The following is a 15,172-nucleotide window of genomic DNA, read 5'->3' on the forward strand; positions in this document are numbered from 1 at the left end:
CTCCACCCTGTCTGTTTCTGAGTCGACTTCAGGATTAAGTTCAAAATGTGTACTGTTTGGGTTTCAGTCAGTGTAGCATCGTCATTTCAATGAACTGACATGGAGTTTAGATAGAACTCACTATCTTTAGTTCTGGATAGCTTTGGCTGAGCTGTGCTCTGGTCCCTTACACTGTGGGAGAAAAGTTCGAAGTAAGGGCATCTACAGTTCTTCTCATTCATCACAATGCCACTGACGCACACCCAATAGTATGACCGTAGGCATGCTGTCCTCACACACCGAGCCTTACACACATCAGAAGAAACACATGGATTTTAGGCAGGCGGCTGAACAAATGGCTATAATGGGATCATTTGTGATAGACCAGATCCTAATGATTGCACTAGTATATACACACACACACACACACAGGCATGTTTACCCTCTGGTACCAGTTTTGTAGTCATGAATGTGTTTGCTTCCACTTATCATCTGTGTGAATCACTCATAAATCAGTACTAAAGTGGGTGGTCAGTGAAGTTTTGGGGAGTAGTGTTACAATAGCTGCTCTGTACAATCAACTGTGAATGTTTCGTTGTGTCAGTAAATGTGATTGCAAAGCCTGTAATTTGTCTTTTTCTGTGCCCCAGTGATTCTCAACTGGTCCAGCTACAGGATCCACATTTAACCATAGTCACAACCCAAACATCACTGAAAATTTGAACCATTTTATCGATTTCTCAAAATTAATGCTTAAGTAATCTACAGCGCTTTAATGCCCTAGAAACACTAGTGCTGCCATGGCATTTTCTTGTTTTACTGAAGGCTGTACTAAAAAGTCTAGATCAATTTTCATTTTTTCCTTGGGAGGGAAAACTTCACACAAAACTGCAACTTGGGATGTTTTTGTCATGACAGTCACATTATGCAGCTGGGAAGTATTTTAAGAGCAACTCTGGGGAAAAAGTGCTCTTCAGAATGAAGAGCACATGATCCTGCAGTCCGCTTAGAATGGACCTGCGACCCATTTCAGGGTAATGAGCCACCAGTTGAGAACTACAGCTCTGTGCCATTTTTGTCAAACACTACAATGAATGTACGTTTTTCAGTTGTAAGAATGAGAAGTTGGAAATGCAGATGTATCTTGACAGTCCCAGTCACTGTCCCAGAATCAAGGCATGACACATTTAGTCAGTCATAAAAATGGACACAAGGTGTTTAAGTAACATTGAAATGGCATCAATCACAGCTTATAGCCAGTTATACAGGGCCACTTAAACACTGTAAGATCATGTCATTGTAATAGAGACACTGCTAATGACTCTTTGGTGCCATGTATATGTGTGTGGTATTGTTTGTGTTTGGTCCTCCAGAGGTCATGACCACCATCGAGGAGGGCGATGTGGATGAAATGACAAAGCGCAGGGTGTATGAAGGTGAAGAGAAACCTGGGGCTCTCTGGCACATTTATGCTGCCAAGGATGCCGAGAAGATCAGAGAACTGCTCCGCAAGGTCAGCAGCCAGTCGACGTCTGTCTCAAATGCAGCGTTGAATTTCTCCATCTGCACTGTTATTGGCTGTGCTTGTGACTTGGTTTAACCTCAGAGCATAGTCAGATTCTCTGTAAAAATGTATTGAATACAAGGTGCAGCACCTATGACCCAATGTCAGGAGGAAGACATTATGCCATTGTTTATTCATATCTGTGTCAGGTGGGTGAAGAGCAGGGTCAAGAAAACCCTCCAGACCACGACCCCATTCATGACCAGAGCTGGTACTTGGACCAGGTTCTCCGCCGCAGGCTCTATGAAGAATATGGCGTCCAGGGTTGGGCCATTGTACAGTTCTTAGGAGATGCTGTATTTATCCCTGCTGGGGCCCCACACCAGGTCAGACTGGGAGAGCACTGTGATACTGACAACTGAATGTTCAGTGATTCAAGATTCATATATATTGTATCTCCTTTTACGAACGTATTTGTTCCTTCTCTGCTGTTCCCCTCCCAGGTGCACAACCTGTACAGCTGCATCAAAGTGGCCGAGGACTTTGTCTCTCCTGAGCATGTGAGGCACTGTTTCAGGTTGACCCAGGAGTTCAGACACCTGTCCACTACTCATACAAACCATGAAGACAAGCTACAGGTTGGTGTGCCGTTCTCTCATCTTTGGTTCAGTGCCACATTCTCATAAATTCAACTAGAGAGAGCTCTCTGCTCAATGTTATTTCTAAGCAGTAGGCCGCAGTTTATGTAACTGAGTGGTCACTCCTTTATAAACTGCTGCTCTGGTGGACAAGAAGAGTGATTTAGACCAGGCATATTAGTTGCTTGGAGTGATTAAATAAAAAAACACGACCTGACAGAATTCAAATTCATAAAATTAATATTTATAAAATGAACACAGCAAAATAAAATATCAGTACTACCAGGACTAACAGATATTAACCGTGAGTAGAAGCAATTCACTCAATTTTAGTCTCTGTATGGAGATTGCCGAAAATACTATTACTATAGAAAATGACCTGCCTTATCCTCTATTATTATTTTACCAATATTCAACTTTATTTTACAGAAAAAGTTCTTGTACACATGGTTTTGCTTAGACAGTAGGTTTTTCTTTTTTTGTTGTATTGAGGAAAAAGAAACAATTTTGCTTACAAGCATGTTAATATCCCTTAAAGTAATTGTTTTGTTATTGTCATGAATCTTGGGTGTTTTGTTTGCACTAGCAGTGAACATTTTTCAGACCCCAGTCTGTTATTGTTCAGCATCGGTACACATTGTCCTGACTGAGGCAGTAGATTGTTTCAATAGCTTTAGTCTCCTGTCACTTTCCCTCAGGTGAAGAACATCATCTATCACGCAGTGAAGGACGCTGTTGGGACACTGAAGGCCCATGAACCTAAACTAACACGCCCTTAGTTCCTCACTCAACGCCGTCCCAAAACAACCGACCTCTGAAGATCACTCCCACCACACGCACAGCACACATCACACACCTACATACACGTGTACATGCTGCAGATTATACAGAGGGGTGAGGCAGTAAAAGTGTTTTTTTTTTGTTTTGTTTTGTTTTTTGAGGAGGGATTAGATGGGAATGGGCTAGTCAGTGCTTCGATGAAGAAAGTCCTTTATCGCTGTTACACAGTATGCTCAAACCTATCTAGTTGTTTTCCAAATTTTTTAACTCTGTATTTAAGGTCAGTGTTTGTTCTGTTGTTTTCATTGTATATGTAAGATGTAAGAGTAAGGCCCATGACGTGCCTTTGGAGTAGAGGTTCAGCTACCATACAAGCGACTGACAAAATGTGAGTGCTGGGCTAACGTTCCTGTTTTGATCGCGTCAATATTATTTTCCTTCAATAGGAGAGTAGTTAACCTGTTTTTGTAGATTTTTTTTGTTTGTTTGTTTATTGGAGTTTTTAAACAGGTGAGAGGCTCTGCCCTCTGTGGCTAGAACGAATTTGCGAAGCAGCCAGTGAAGGGAAGCAGACCAAAGTTTTGTATTTTTAGTTTTTATTAAAATTTCATTTCACCCTTGGATTAAGAAGTCATTTCTTTTCTACACCACATGATAGTGGTAAGGAGGATTTCAAACAGGGCAGTTGTCCCCCCCCCCCCAGTCGTGGTTTGGTCACCCGTCTTTGTCCCATGGGCTGAATGATCTGAAGACTTCAACAACATTGATCAAAAATCACAGTTGCAGCTGAACAGAACTACTGGCTATTAACATTGTATCAATACATATATTGATCTTAGCAGTCTGTTTGATTTTTCACAATAAAGTTTACAAAAACAACTTTGCATAATGCTTATTTTTACACACAGTCTCCAGATGCTTATGCAACCAAGACATCTATAAATCATCTGAATCAGGGCTGCATCAAATCCTAACATTTGAGAGCAAATATTTGTAATTATTTGTGATAAACAAAAGTTGTCAGTTTTCTGGTAATTGAATAATCAAGTAATGGTCGTAGCACTAGAATTAATTTCTTTTCTCTAAATCTGAGGTCTTATCAGTGTTGGGGAAACTACTCTGAAGATGTAACTGCAAACTATCAATTACTTCACACTGGAAGAAGTTAAACTACAGCAAAGCTATAAAGAAATGTGGCTTGGTAAACTAAAGTTACTTAGAAAAAGTTCAGGCTACTTTATAGAAAATGACAACACTGACGTGTGCATGTGATACAAACAAAGAAAACAGCAAAAAATGCCACTCTGAGTTTATTTACTTGAGACAAAAAACAGTCCTACTCAAAACAATCTGGGTTTTTCTTGATGATATTATATATTTCTTGTTAATAAATTATATAAGTGCACCTTGGTCTAAGAAATGTGAGCTTGTATGTAGTTGAACTGCAACCAAAATGTAGTTAAACTAGTTTAATTACATGTACAACACTGGTTTTTAAATAGGATGTTTTGATACAGTAAATGTGTTTTCATCTTAAATTAAGTTGTGCAAGTCTTAAACCGTTGCCTTTGCTCTTAGCATTCTGGTGAGAAAGTAGTTTCACTCTGATTTGCATCATAATAGAAATGTAAACTCACCACAGGAGTTTGACACCGGACTGCGGTATGGCTGAATGTTTAACTTGTCACTAACGTTAAGAGCAACATCTGTGAAATAAATAACTCTCCACTGCTTCTAAATTAAAAAGTAGATCACAGAAATGGGACATGGAGGCTTGAATCTGAACTATTATTTTACAGCACATGCATGTCTCGTCGAAACTATCCATAGGCTCGCTGGCTTCTTTCTGCTTATCTCTACTAAATAATTGACTTCATTGGGTTATACTGCCTGTGTCAGTGCACTGGAAGGGATCAGCTTGTTTTTATCTGACACGTTTTGCGGCGTGCTGGCCCTTTAAAAGAGCCAGTGTTTCCAAGCAGTAGCGGTGGAGCAGCCACAGACCGCAGCGCATCCTAGGAGCTGACAGCACGGCAGAGCGGCGACCAGCCTCCCGGTTCACATCACAACAAGCCTCGTCCTTCAGGGGAATGGGGGGCACCTAGCCCGCTAGCTAACCGACTGCATTTCCTACAAGCGGAAGGCTCCCGCCGGCGGCCCAGTAACATGGTATCGTGGATTATTTCGAGGATAGTTGTGTGAGTATGAGCTGAGCTGCATCTGTTGAAGCGTTAGATCAGCGGCTCCTCCATTCATCCGCTGTCAGATGCTGGACGTCGCGACAACTAGCTAGGCTCGAGTCATCCGTTTTATTTCTCTGAATAGGTACATTTCAGCAATGTCGAAACATACTGTGGGCAAACCGTCATTTAGACACGGCGTTAAGCAATGATCTGTACTAATCGTTGAATCTAGTTATTACAATGATGCAGATCACGGAGCGCTTGCTAACCGGTGGTAGCTAACATCATCTGGGCTAACTGTAACCACCTGACACATAATGGCTTGGGAGAGAAAGGAGCTGATGGCTGGCCACGTTATTCAAGCGAAACCTGCTTAATATGCCAGCCTCGCTGCAGACAAGTAAACAGACTCTAAACTGCCTGCCATGGCTTTGGAAAACACATGCCAGGCTGACACTGCTGCCGTGGACACTGAGCATCTTTGCGCCTTACGGTAACATGAGCTGGGAAACTGTGATGGCAGCAGCCCAGTCAGGGATGTGCGTCGGTCCGTCCACTCCTACATGACTTGAGCTGGCCAGAAAAATGTCGATGTATGTTTTAACCGTGCTAGAATGACTTTACAGATCTATAACATGTGGCCATTATATAAGCAGTTCCTGCAGCTCAGGCCTTTGCTTCCTTCCCCTGTTCACACTACATACTAGCAGGGTGGATGACTCAACTAAAGCAAGCAGCTGTCACCATCCCAGTCCATTATGCACACGTTTACAGTGCTGCATTAATGTTGATTTATGTTAGGTGACTGCTCTGAGCTCTTATCAGAGCACTGTGTTGCCTGACTGCTGGTCTGTGCCAGTTTCATGTGGATTTAACCAGAGCTTGGTAGTGAAATCCTGAAACATGACTATGGTGGTTTTGGAAAGGCCCAGGTGTAGAAACGTCACTGTTGTTTCAACCCTACAAATATTCTGGTTGCCTGGATTATCTTTGCTGCATCTCAGGTAGTCGTGTGTTAGTCTCAGACAGTGTGGCTGGGTATGCATCACAATGGCTGCAGCCCATCTAAGATGAGATCAGTAATTCCTCATCTATATTCTGTGCTTTAAACATGCATTTTTCCTTTGGTGTTTATTTTTTTAATCAGACTATTTATTAACAGAAAAACATCTGTCCTGTTTCAGTAAGCAGCGTAGCTCAGCCATTACAGAAGTGAACCTGAGATGGGGACACAAAGGCACAGGGCGTCTGCTGAGGGAGTTTACTGGCCTAGATGCCTGCTATGAGTCTCCTCAGCTTACTGTACAGAGCTGAGAGGCACTGCACGCTGATCTGAGCAGATCACACATACGTACTGGGACAGAAGACCTACTGTACTGGAATGCTGAGAAAACCAGTAGATACTCTCAGGCAACCAGCAGCTGGGAACAAACCTTATAGTTTAAATTCTTCCTTTAAAAAAGTGTTAGGAGTCACAAACACTGGTTTACACTGTAGGCATCTAGACAAACTGGTGCCTTCCTGAACTGTTCTCCTTGCAGTTCCCTCCCTTAGTGTTCAGCATCCTGTCACGTCAACCAAAAAAATCACCTCAATGGCACAGGATGTGACCAAACGCACATCAAACCCCCAGCTCTGCGTGCCCGGAGTCCCACTCTGCACAAGGGCTAACACATGATCCTGACCCACCCCTGGCAGACTTGTGTTGTTTTTTTCCAATGCAGTCTTTTTAAGTCTATTAATATCAGGCTGGTGTGTTTTGACAAATCATTGTGTCATCACTACGTAGATCAGAACAGTTTTGTAATTTGTTTAATTTGAAGAAGCCCACTGATACAGAATGCTACTTGTGTTTGCATAAGCTTCGTGGCTCACCTGGCTAACCTGCTTTTTAACAAACAACATGTTGGTCACAACCAGAGACCTTGTTCTCAAGCTGAATCCCCCTCCTCTGACCCAGGCTTCTCTGCTCTTCTGTTTTTTTGCAGCCTTGCCTTTGGGACTCTCTATCCAGCATATTCCTCATACAAGGCTGTCAAAACAAAGAATGTGAAGGAATATGTGAGTATCACCTCTGGTTACTAAATCACAACCGTTCTTGTCCCATCTGTGCTCTGTATGACCTTTGGGATATTTTGCTCCACGATGCTGTGAGATGTTTTATGGTAATACAGTCACTCACTGTTAGAATATGGATCAGATTTGGATCAAGTACCTTCTGGAAAAAAATGCAGTGTCATCATCATCTTTATTTATTCAGGGAAAGACCAGTTGAGACCAAGCTCTCATTCTCAGTGGTGCCCTGACATACAATTAACACCTTTGAAACGGTAAAACATAACCACGTGAGTCACATAAAATCCAAATCATCTGTTACACTCACATTTAAACTGTAAAATACTATATAAAAGCAGTTTAAATTGAGATAAAGGAATGAGCACAGCCATTTTTTTTTCCTGCAAACTGCTCTATCTTTGCGGGCTTAGTAATCTTTCCTACTTCTGTATTAGCAAAAAAGGGTTGCAGAATGGTACGTTGATGATTTATAACTCAGTTGGGTTTTATGGATAAATAATGTATAATGATGTCGTCTTCTCAGTGTCAAAGATGGGCAACCTACTTTCTGATATAATTCACAATGGTGAGTCCTGAAGGGATCTCCAGTAACAAATCTATTAGCAGCATGTTACACTGAGTCAAGTGGTTTCAAGGTTTTGGCAGAGGCATGCATATAAATGATATCATTCAGTGTAGCTATATTTAAATTAAAAATATCGATTTGACATTGATTTCTATTAAAAATCATATGCTTTGTTTTACAGGAATAGTTAGTTTAAGATCAAGAAGATGATGTTGAATCAGATTGCAGACACTGAAAAGCCTGATCAGTGGCGCGGGGCCACTGTATAAATTACCGTGTCATCTGCGTATAAATACATAGTACTGCTAATTACTTTGTATCCTAGATCATTAATAAATATAGTCAATAAACTGAGGCCCAAATTTGATCATTGTGGGACTCCTTTAAAAATAGCCATAAAATTAGACCTAATCTACTACAACAGCTCGTGATCTATCAGACAGATAATTTCTAAACCAATTATAAGATTTCTCATCAAATCTAGTAGGGCCAAGATCACCTCCAGCTGTTATTTCAGTGTGTCAGATACACATTTAATCAGCATTTACTGCAAGTAGATAACTACTGAATCAGACTTGATTTCCACAATTATTATGTTTTGACTGAGGCCAGTCCATGAATATATTGGACCTAATTGCTTAAGGTTAAGGCCATCAGCTCTTTAAAATAAATAACTCAACAACAATCAGCAGAAACAGACTTTACATTTAACATATAGTGAGCGATACTGTGATGTAAACAGATGGTGTTTCACCTTGAGTGATCTGCTGTAGGCCTATATGGTGCAATCAGGGCACAGGATGACCAGTCCCAAGCCTGACACACAGCTGATGTGGTCACTGTTGCTGGTTGACATGCAAACCAACAGCAGGACTAGTTCAGTGAACATTCAGGGTGGTTTGGAGTTGGTTTAACACTTGAGTGAAGAGCATCTACTTTCTTATAGCATTGTGATGCCATCTGCTGCCTTGTTTGTTTTCCATCTATCCCTGCATTACCCACTGCTGATTACCTGGATTGGGTGTGTTCAGTTAATCAGAAGATACCATCCTAGGTGAAGGTGGATTGAGGAAAGACACAGTGAAGTTGTATCTTTCAGCTTCTGATAGGGCAGAGATAGTTGGAAAACCAGAATTGGGCACTCCTGATCTACTGTTGCTTTAAGAGGAAATCAGCCAAAAAGGTTTGGGAACTGATGAACTAGTGGCTGCTTGGTCTGCGACTAACACCCAAAACATGTTAACTGCACAAACCTCTCCCATTCCTTGATACCAAAGTGATTCATAGTTCAAGTGAACGCTCCATGATGTTGTCATGATGCCCAATTGCGCCTGCAGATTGGTGCTGAGGTTTTAACACTCAGCACAGTCCATACTTGAGTTTTAAGGCCTCATCTCTAATCTGGGAAACATATTCAGGATTTGAAGGGTGTTGTAAAAAATCTTAGAGAATATCTCTGAATGACAAATGAAATGGTATTGAGTCCAGGAGGGGATGACCGGTGTTGCCGGTGGAAACCAGTGTACAGAGCAGCCGATTCCCATTCTGTCTTTGTTCTGACAGTCTGTGAACTAAATGGGGTCCTCCCTGCTTCCCTCATCACTGCAAGGGATGAGGATGAGGAGGAGAGAGAGGCGGTCCAGGAGGAGGAGGAGGAGGAGAAAGCAGCACCCTGGCCTTGCACATGGAGCTGTACTAGAGAACAGTCTCCTCCTGGCAGGTTACCATAGTAACCACCTCTCTCTGTCGCTGCTCATGCAGAAGGTGATGGGGGGGACGCCATTTTTAGAGCTGATGTTTTCATTGCTCTTGCTTGGCTCGTTTCTAATGAGTGGAGTGATTCAGCATCATGTGTTTATATGGCTGCTCACCTTTAAAACATACCGTTGCCACCCAGTGCCTTTCTGACATTTGACATACCAGTGTTTTTGATTCTGTATTTACACTAACTTTGTGGTACTTGGTATTGGTCCTAAAGCTACTTTCCTCTGAGTGATGATGGCCCGCATTTCCTTTGTCTCTGGAGAGAAACCATGCATACTGATGTGATGCGAGAGGACTTAAACATGTGGCATCTCTGTGTGTGTGTGTGTGTGTGTGTGTGTGCATAACGTCTGTTTAGCTCCGCGTGTCTCGGCACGTATGCACTGGGTGCTGAGGGGTTTTATGTGCTATTTTGGTTATGTTCTCTCTCTCTCTCTCCCTGTGTGTGTGTGTGTGTGTGTGTGTGTGTGTGTGTGTGCATGTCTCCAGGTGAAGTGGATGATGTACTGGATAGTGTTTGCTTTGTTCACTACAGCAGAGACGGTCACAGACCTGCTCCTGTCGTGGTGAGTCTGTGGCTGCTCACAATCATGACCCTCATAAACGGCTTATGTAATATCAAAAGATGCGCTCATGTTTGTCTCTACTGCTCGTGATATTTTAGTACACTGAAATCTTGTAGCCTCACTCTAACATCATAACGTGCGGATCAGACAATTATTTAGCCTTTTTGTGTGTCAAATCAGTGTCTTCTGTCATTGTCAGCTCGGGCGTCTCCACCTCAAAGCTTTCTGTGTTCTCTTCCTCTCTGCTGATGCTGTGAATCTGTTTGATTACCCAGGTTTCCATTTTACTTTGAGCTAAAGATCGCCTTTGTGATCTGGCTCCTGTCCCCATACACGAAGGGCTCCAGTGTCCTCTACCGCAAGTTTGTCCACCCAACCCTGTCCAACAAAGAGAAGGTACCTTTTAAGTCACTTACAAAGCTAACCTGGTGTGAACCTCCACACTGAAATATTCAGATTTTTCTTGTTCTCTGATTTTCCCATTGTGCTTTGTCCTGATTTCTTATATTGTTGCCTTTCCCCCCTGTGCTACAGGAGATAGATGAGTACATAGCCCAGGCCAAAGACAGGAGTTATGAGACCATGATGAGGTTTGGAAAGAGGGGTCTCAACCTGGCTGCTAATGCTGCTGTCACTGCAGCCACCAAGGTGAGCTGTGTGTTGACAAGTTAATGCCATTGTCATTTTATAGCTTGACTGCTGTAATATTTAGACTTCAGCCCTGTTCAGACTTATTGTCTTAGATCCAGATATCTAGAGATTGTGTGTGTGAATCCAGTTGAGATATAGTTGATACACTGATGATATACAGTATCACTGGGAAAGTCTAAGTACCGCTAAACACAAAATGACACTTAGACCGATCAGCCATAACATTATGACCACCTGCTTAATACTGTGTACACAGGAGTCAATGTGGTAGTTGGTTGGCACCCGTGTCACTGTGCAGCTCACCGTGCATCTTCTGTGAATCGCACAAATGCTTCGACCATTCAGTGAAGAACTTGTATAAAAGGAGTGAAGTTAAAGATATTTTTTAAAAGATTCATCAGCCTCCCCAATCTAGATGTGATATCACCATTACAGCCCCTGAGTGTTTCTCTTCATAGAGACCAATCTACAGTATTTCTCATTTGTTTTCTTGGCGCTCTGCTTTTTGTCATTGTCTTGTTGAAATGTAAACCTTTGCACCAGCCTGAGATCCTGAGCCCTCTGGAGAAGGTTTTCATTCAGAGTTGCTCTATAGTTTTCTGCACCCATCCTTCCCTCTATCCTGACTAGTCTCTTAGCCCCAGATGTAGAAAAACATCCCCACAGCATGATGCGGCCACTGCCGTGTTTGACTTTAGAGAAGGTGTTACTGAGGTGATGCTCAGTGCCTGTTTTCTCCACACGTGCTGTTGAGAATTGTGACCAAATCGGCCTTTGTTTCATCGGACCACAGGATTTTGCTTCTCATGGTCTGAGAGTCCTTCAGGTGCCTTTGGCAAATTCCCAGTGAGCTGTTACGTGCCTTTTAGTGAGGAATGGCTTCTCTCTGGCCGCTCTGTCATCGAGGCCTGATTGGTGGAGTGCTGCGCTGATGGTTGTCCTTCTGTAAGGTTCTCCCATGTCCAGAAAGGAAGTCTGGGTCTCATTCATAGAGACCCTTGGGTTCTTGGTTACCTGTCTGACCAAAGCCCTTCATCTCTGACTACTCTGTTTGGCTGGATGACCACATCTATGTAAACTGGTGGTGGTTCCAAATCTTTTCTGTTTGAGAATGACAGAGGCTACATAGTGTTCGGTACTTTAAATGCTGCAGAAATGTTCTTGTATCCTTCTCCAGATCTGAGTCTTGACCCAATCCTGTCTCGCAGGTCTGAAGGCATTTCTCTTGACCTCATGGCCTCATTTTCAGTCTGATACTTGTATCCAATGCATTAAACTAGGCACAGGTGGACTCTATTCAAGCTGTAGAAGCATCTCAACAGCTCAGTTGCAAAGGGTCTGAATACTTACTATGTAAAGGGATATTTCAGACTTTTAGTTTTAATGAATTGACAAAACTGTCCAAAAACCTGTTTTCACTTTACCATTGTGGAGTATTGTGTGTAGATTGATGAGCAAAAAGTTAAATGAATCCATTTGAAGATGAGTCTGAAACATAAAATATGGAAAACTTGAAAGGGTCTGAACACTTTCTGTAGTGACTGTACATCAACCAGGACAGTTTCATGTCCATTCCAGTGGTGGAAATGACTGATGTCAGGATATTGTCAGAGGAAATAATTAACAGAACTTTTACCTGTGGAACATTTGGTACTCAATATAAGACAATTTCTGCCTCATCTTGTCAGCCTTGTATTATACTGTAAACTCAGTCACTTGGTTTTTCACAGACATGAGAACTGGCAGATAGCTAACGTGTAGTGAAGTGAATTAATGGGTTCCTACATGCATTCTGTGTTTGCTTCTCTGTTGCCCAGGGCCAGGGCGTCCTGTCAGAGAAGCTGCGGAGTTTCAGCATGCAGGACCTGACTCTCATCAATGCAGAGGATGAGCTGGCTCTGCACACTTCAGATGTCCGCATGAGACGGGACCCCATGGATGAGCTGAGCTCAGGAGCCAGCACGCTGCCCCGGGCCAAGAGCACTGCTGCACGGCAGAGTAAGGTCACACAACGCACATCCCACACTGCCTCAGCTTCACGTGGAGAAACGTGGAGTCATTCAAATCTGCGTACACACTGTTTGTCTAGTTGGTTGGCTGGAGTGTCTCTCGGAGGACTTGTTGAACATTTATCAGACCAAGACTGGGGCTAGTCATGTGGTCACATAAAGCAGGATGACAGGGAAGAGCAGGAGAGAGTGAGCAGAGCAGTGAAAAGAGGATTGAATCTGCCACCAGAGGTCCCCAGGATAACTTTGTCTTGCTCCACTAATGGCACGTTTTAGGCAGCACTGTTAAAACACAGAAATGTCAACTTAATAGTAATTTATTTGTATAGGACCTTTCAAAACACAGTGACAAAGGGCTTCACTGTAAAAACAAAGTAATACAAGCAAAAGTCTAAAACATGATCATTATTTGAAGACATTGCAACAATACATTGGTTAGGAAAAGGTCAAGTGATCAGAGTGGCCCACTGTCTTATGTACTAACCTATGGGTGACTTGCCCAGTTCAGAGTGATCACATTATTTTTATTAACTCTGTTGGATAAAATTCTCAGTATTTCATAAGAAAATGTGATTCTAGAGAAGTCTGAAAATCAAGCATCATTTTGTAAATGTTTTTAATTCATCTCTGTCCCTTCAGTCATCTCATGTATCTTGGGTCTTTTTACAACACTACTGAGGTTTGGATCCCCTGCTGTTGATTGGTTAAAATATGGATTGGACTGCAGCTCCAACTGAAAGAGTCTTGTAGCGGAGTTGAGTTTGGCCGCTGTTGGCTCAGTCTCTGGTCTCTCAGCTTTCTATGATTTTACACCCGCTTTCAGTCTGAATCCTCATTGAGCCGCCCCACCAAGTATTTATTAATTAATGCATTTTTTTTTGTCCAATCCTGCAGCTCGCTCTTCGGCGGCCACATCTCTTGCTGACGACGCATCATCTCAACACAGCTCTGACCAATCGGACACAAGGACCGAACACTCTCATGACGACGTGGGTGACAGAGCCCCTAAACGTGGTACCAGCGTTAAGGCAACCAAGAAACCAGCTGCTGTTAAGACGGAGGTACGGCCAGTGGGCACTCATACACAAATGCCAGTTGTGTCCTACTGATAAGTCATTATATACTATATGATAACTGTCATCATATACTGTTTTTGCAGTTAATTAATTTACAAAACAGCCATCATACAGTACCTACATGCTTTTATTTTAACAAGAAAGTAGACAATACATTGAATACTTGTCAAACCGTGACAGTTTCAATGTTTTCCCAACATTTAATCATTATTTAGTTTTGTCAGGTTTTCCTGCACTGTTAAAAACAAATAGTTTGCCGCTGTGATAAGCTCTTCTGTTTCCCTTGTGCATTGCATTTTGGGATTATAAGGTCCATCATAAGTACACTGAAAATCAAATGTTTTTATGGTGCCATTTTAAAGTACAGTAGTTGTTTGGTCATTTCTCAGAGGCAGCTCATACATACATAGTCAAAACTTGCTAGTATGGGATTAGGATCCATCCATCCAGAAAGATATCACTCTTTTTGTCACCTAAGCCTCATTAATACTGTCCTCTTCCTTTTTAACTGTTCACTCTCTTCTTTGTTTCCTTCAGCTCTTTAATCAACTGTGTTAGTTACTCTTTACTTTCTCCTTCCTCTCCAAGACTCAAACAAAGGCAGCGAAGAAGCCAACAAAGAAAAAGACCACATCTAATACTGCAGAGACGCCACCCTGAGGCCTGCTGTCCTCATCCACCTGCCTACACTCGCTCCACCAACAGCCTGCAGGCTCTTCCTCTGTTTGGTCTCCACAAACACACCTATATCAACATATCAAGCACCAAAATTGTGTCACTCCTGGTGGGTTCTTTTTAGAGCAAAGTGCAGGTTTAGTCTTTAGTTGTATGAGGCCACCTTAGGATGGAAACGGTCCTTTTACTGAGTTGCTGCATATTTTATCTGACTGACATTTATTTTAGTCTGAAGGTGGCTGGTAATCTAATTATAAAAGCTCCTTTTCCTTTAACCTGTAGACATATAAGTAGGTCCCCACAGTAGCTGATGGCCATGTGCAGCTATAGTCTCACTGATCTTACTGACTGACTGACATTGTGTTATCAGCAGCTGTTGTTTGCTGAAGTATTTCCAGTAGTTCACATTATTCAGTCCTCCTCCTCTAGATCTGGGCCTCCTCTGTCTTTAGGCTGTTAATTCATGGTTCCACTTGTAAAATGATACAGCTCTTGCAGGCCACAGGACTCATTTGGACCTTTCCCATGATGGTAGAAAGACTCAGTGTCATCTTTGGAGCACAAACTGTTGGCTTGAAGTACATTTTACTTGAGCTCCCCCTCCTTTTTTACCAGGAAGTAAGAGGGCAGTGAGCTCAGCTTTAAGCCTGCATCAACCAGTAGTTACAGACATCCTTATTCCTGTTTCAGCCCTCATCATTCCTGC

The 15,172-nt window shown here is 42.4% G+C and overlaps 2 protein-coding genes across 3 annotated transcripts in view; both read left to right on the top strand.

The window, feature by feature from the left end:
• Positions 1 to 3,522, top strand: part of kdm3b (lysine (K)-specific demethylase 3B) — a 19,081-nt gene extending 15,559 nt beyond the window's left edge. For both annotated transcript variants that reach the window (XM_020622528.1, XM_020622529.1), the window contains 4 exons: positions 1,353 to 1,492; positions 1,693 to 1,869; positions 1,987 to 2,121; positions 2,820 to 3,522. In XM_020622528.1, the coding sequence (XP_020478184.1) occupies positions 1,353 to 1,492; positions 1,693 to 1,869; positions 1,987 to 2,121; positions 2,820 to 2,900 (533 nt within the window). In that variant the 3' untranslated portion in view covers positions 2,901 to 3,522. The remainder of the gene's footprint in view (positions 1 to 1,352; positions 1,493 to 1,692; positions 1,870 to 1,986; positions 2,122 to 2,819) is intronic.
• Positions 3,523 to 4,825: 1,303 nt separating this feature from the next.
• On the top strand, positions 4,826 to 15,166 carry reep2 (receptor accessory protein 2). The gene is made up of 8 exons (XM_020622587.1): positions 4,826 to 5,099; positions 7,073 to 7,145; positions 9,979 to 10,055; positions 10,331 to 10,451; positions 10,590 to 10,703; positions 12,524 to 12,704; positions 13,610 to 13,776; positions 14,380 to 15,166. The coding sequence occupies exons 1-8, from the start codon at positions 5,068 to 5,070 to the stop codon at positions 14,449 to 14,451; spliced, it is 837 nt and encodes a 278-aa protein (XP_020478243.1). The 5' UTR covers positions 4,826 to 5,067; the 3' UTR covers positions 14,452 to 15,166.
• Positions 15,167 to 15,172: the final 6 nt, after the last annotated feature.

Source organism: Monopterus albus, unplaced genomic scaffold (assembly GCF_001952655.1).
Source record: "Monopterus albus unplaced genomic scaffold, M_albus_1.0 scaffold282.1, whole genome shotgun sequence".
Classification (NCBI taxonomy): Eukaryota; Metazoa; Chordata; class Actinopteri; order Synbranchiformes; family Synbranchidae; genus Monopterus; species Monopterus albus.

Coding starts and splice junctions, on each gene's coding strand:
- reep2 (XM_020622587.1), top strand. CDS start 5,068: ATGGTATCGTGGATTATTTCGAGGATAGTTGT. Junction 7,146..9,978: donor CAAAGAATGTGAAGGAATAT/GTGAGTATCACC, acceptor GCATGTCTCCAG/GTGAAGTGGATGATGTACTG. Junction 10,704..12,523: donor CTGTCACTGCAGCCACCAAG/GTGAGCTGTGTG, acceptor TCTGTTGCCCAG/GGCCAGGGCGTCCTGTCAGA.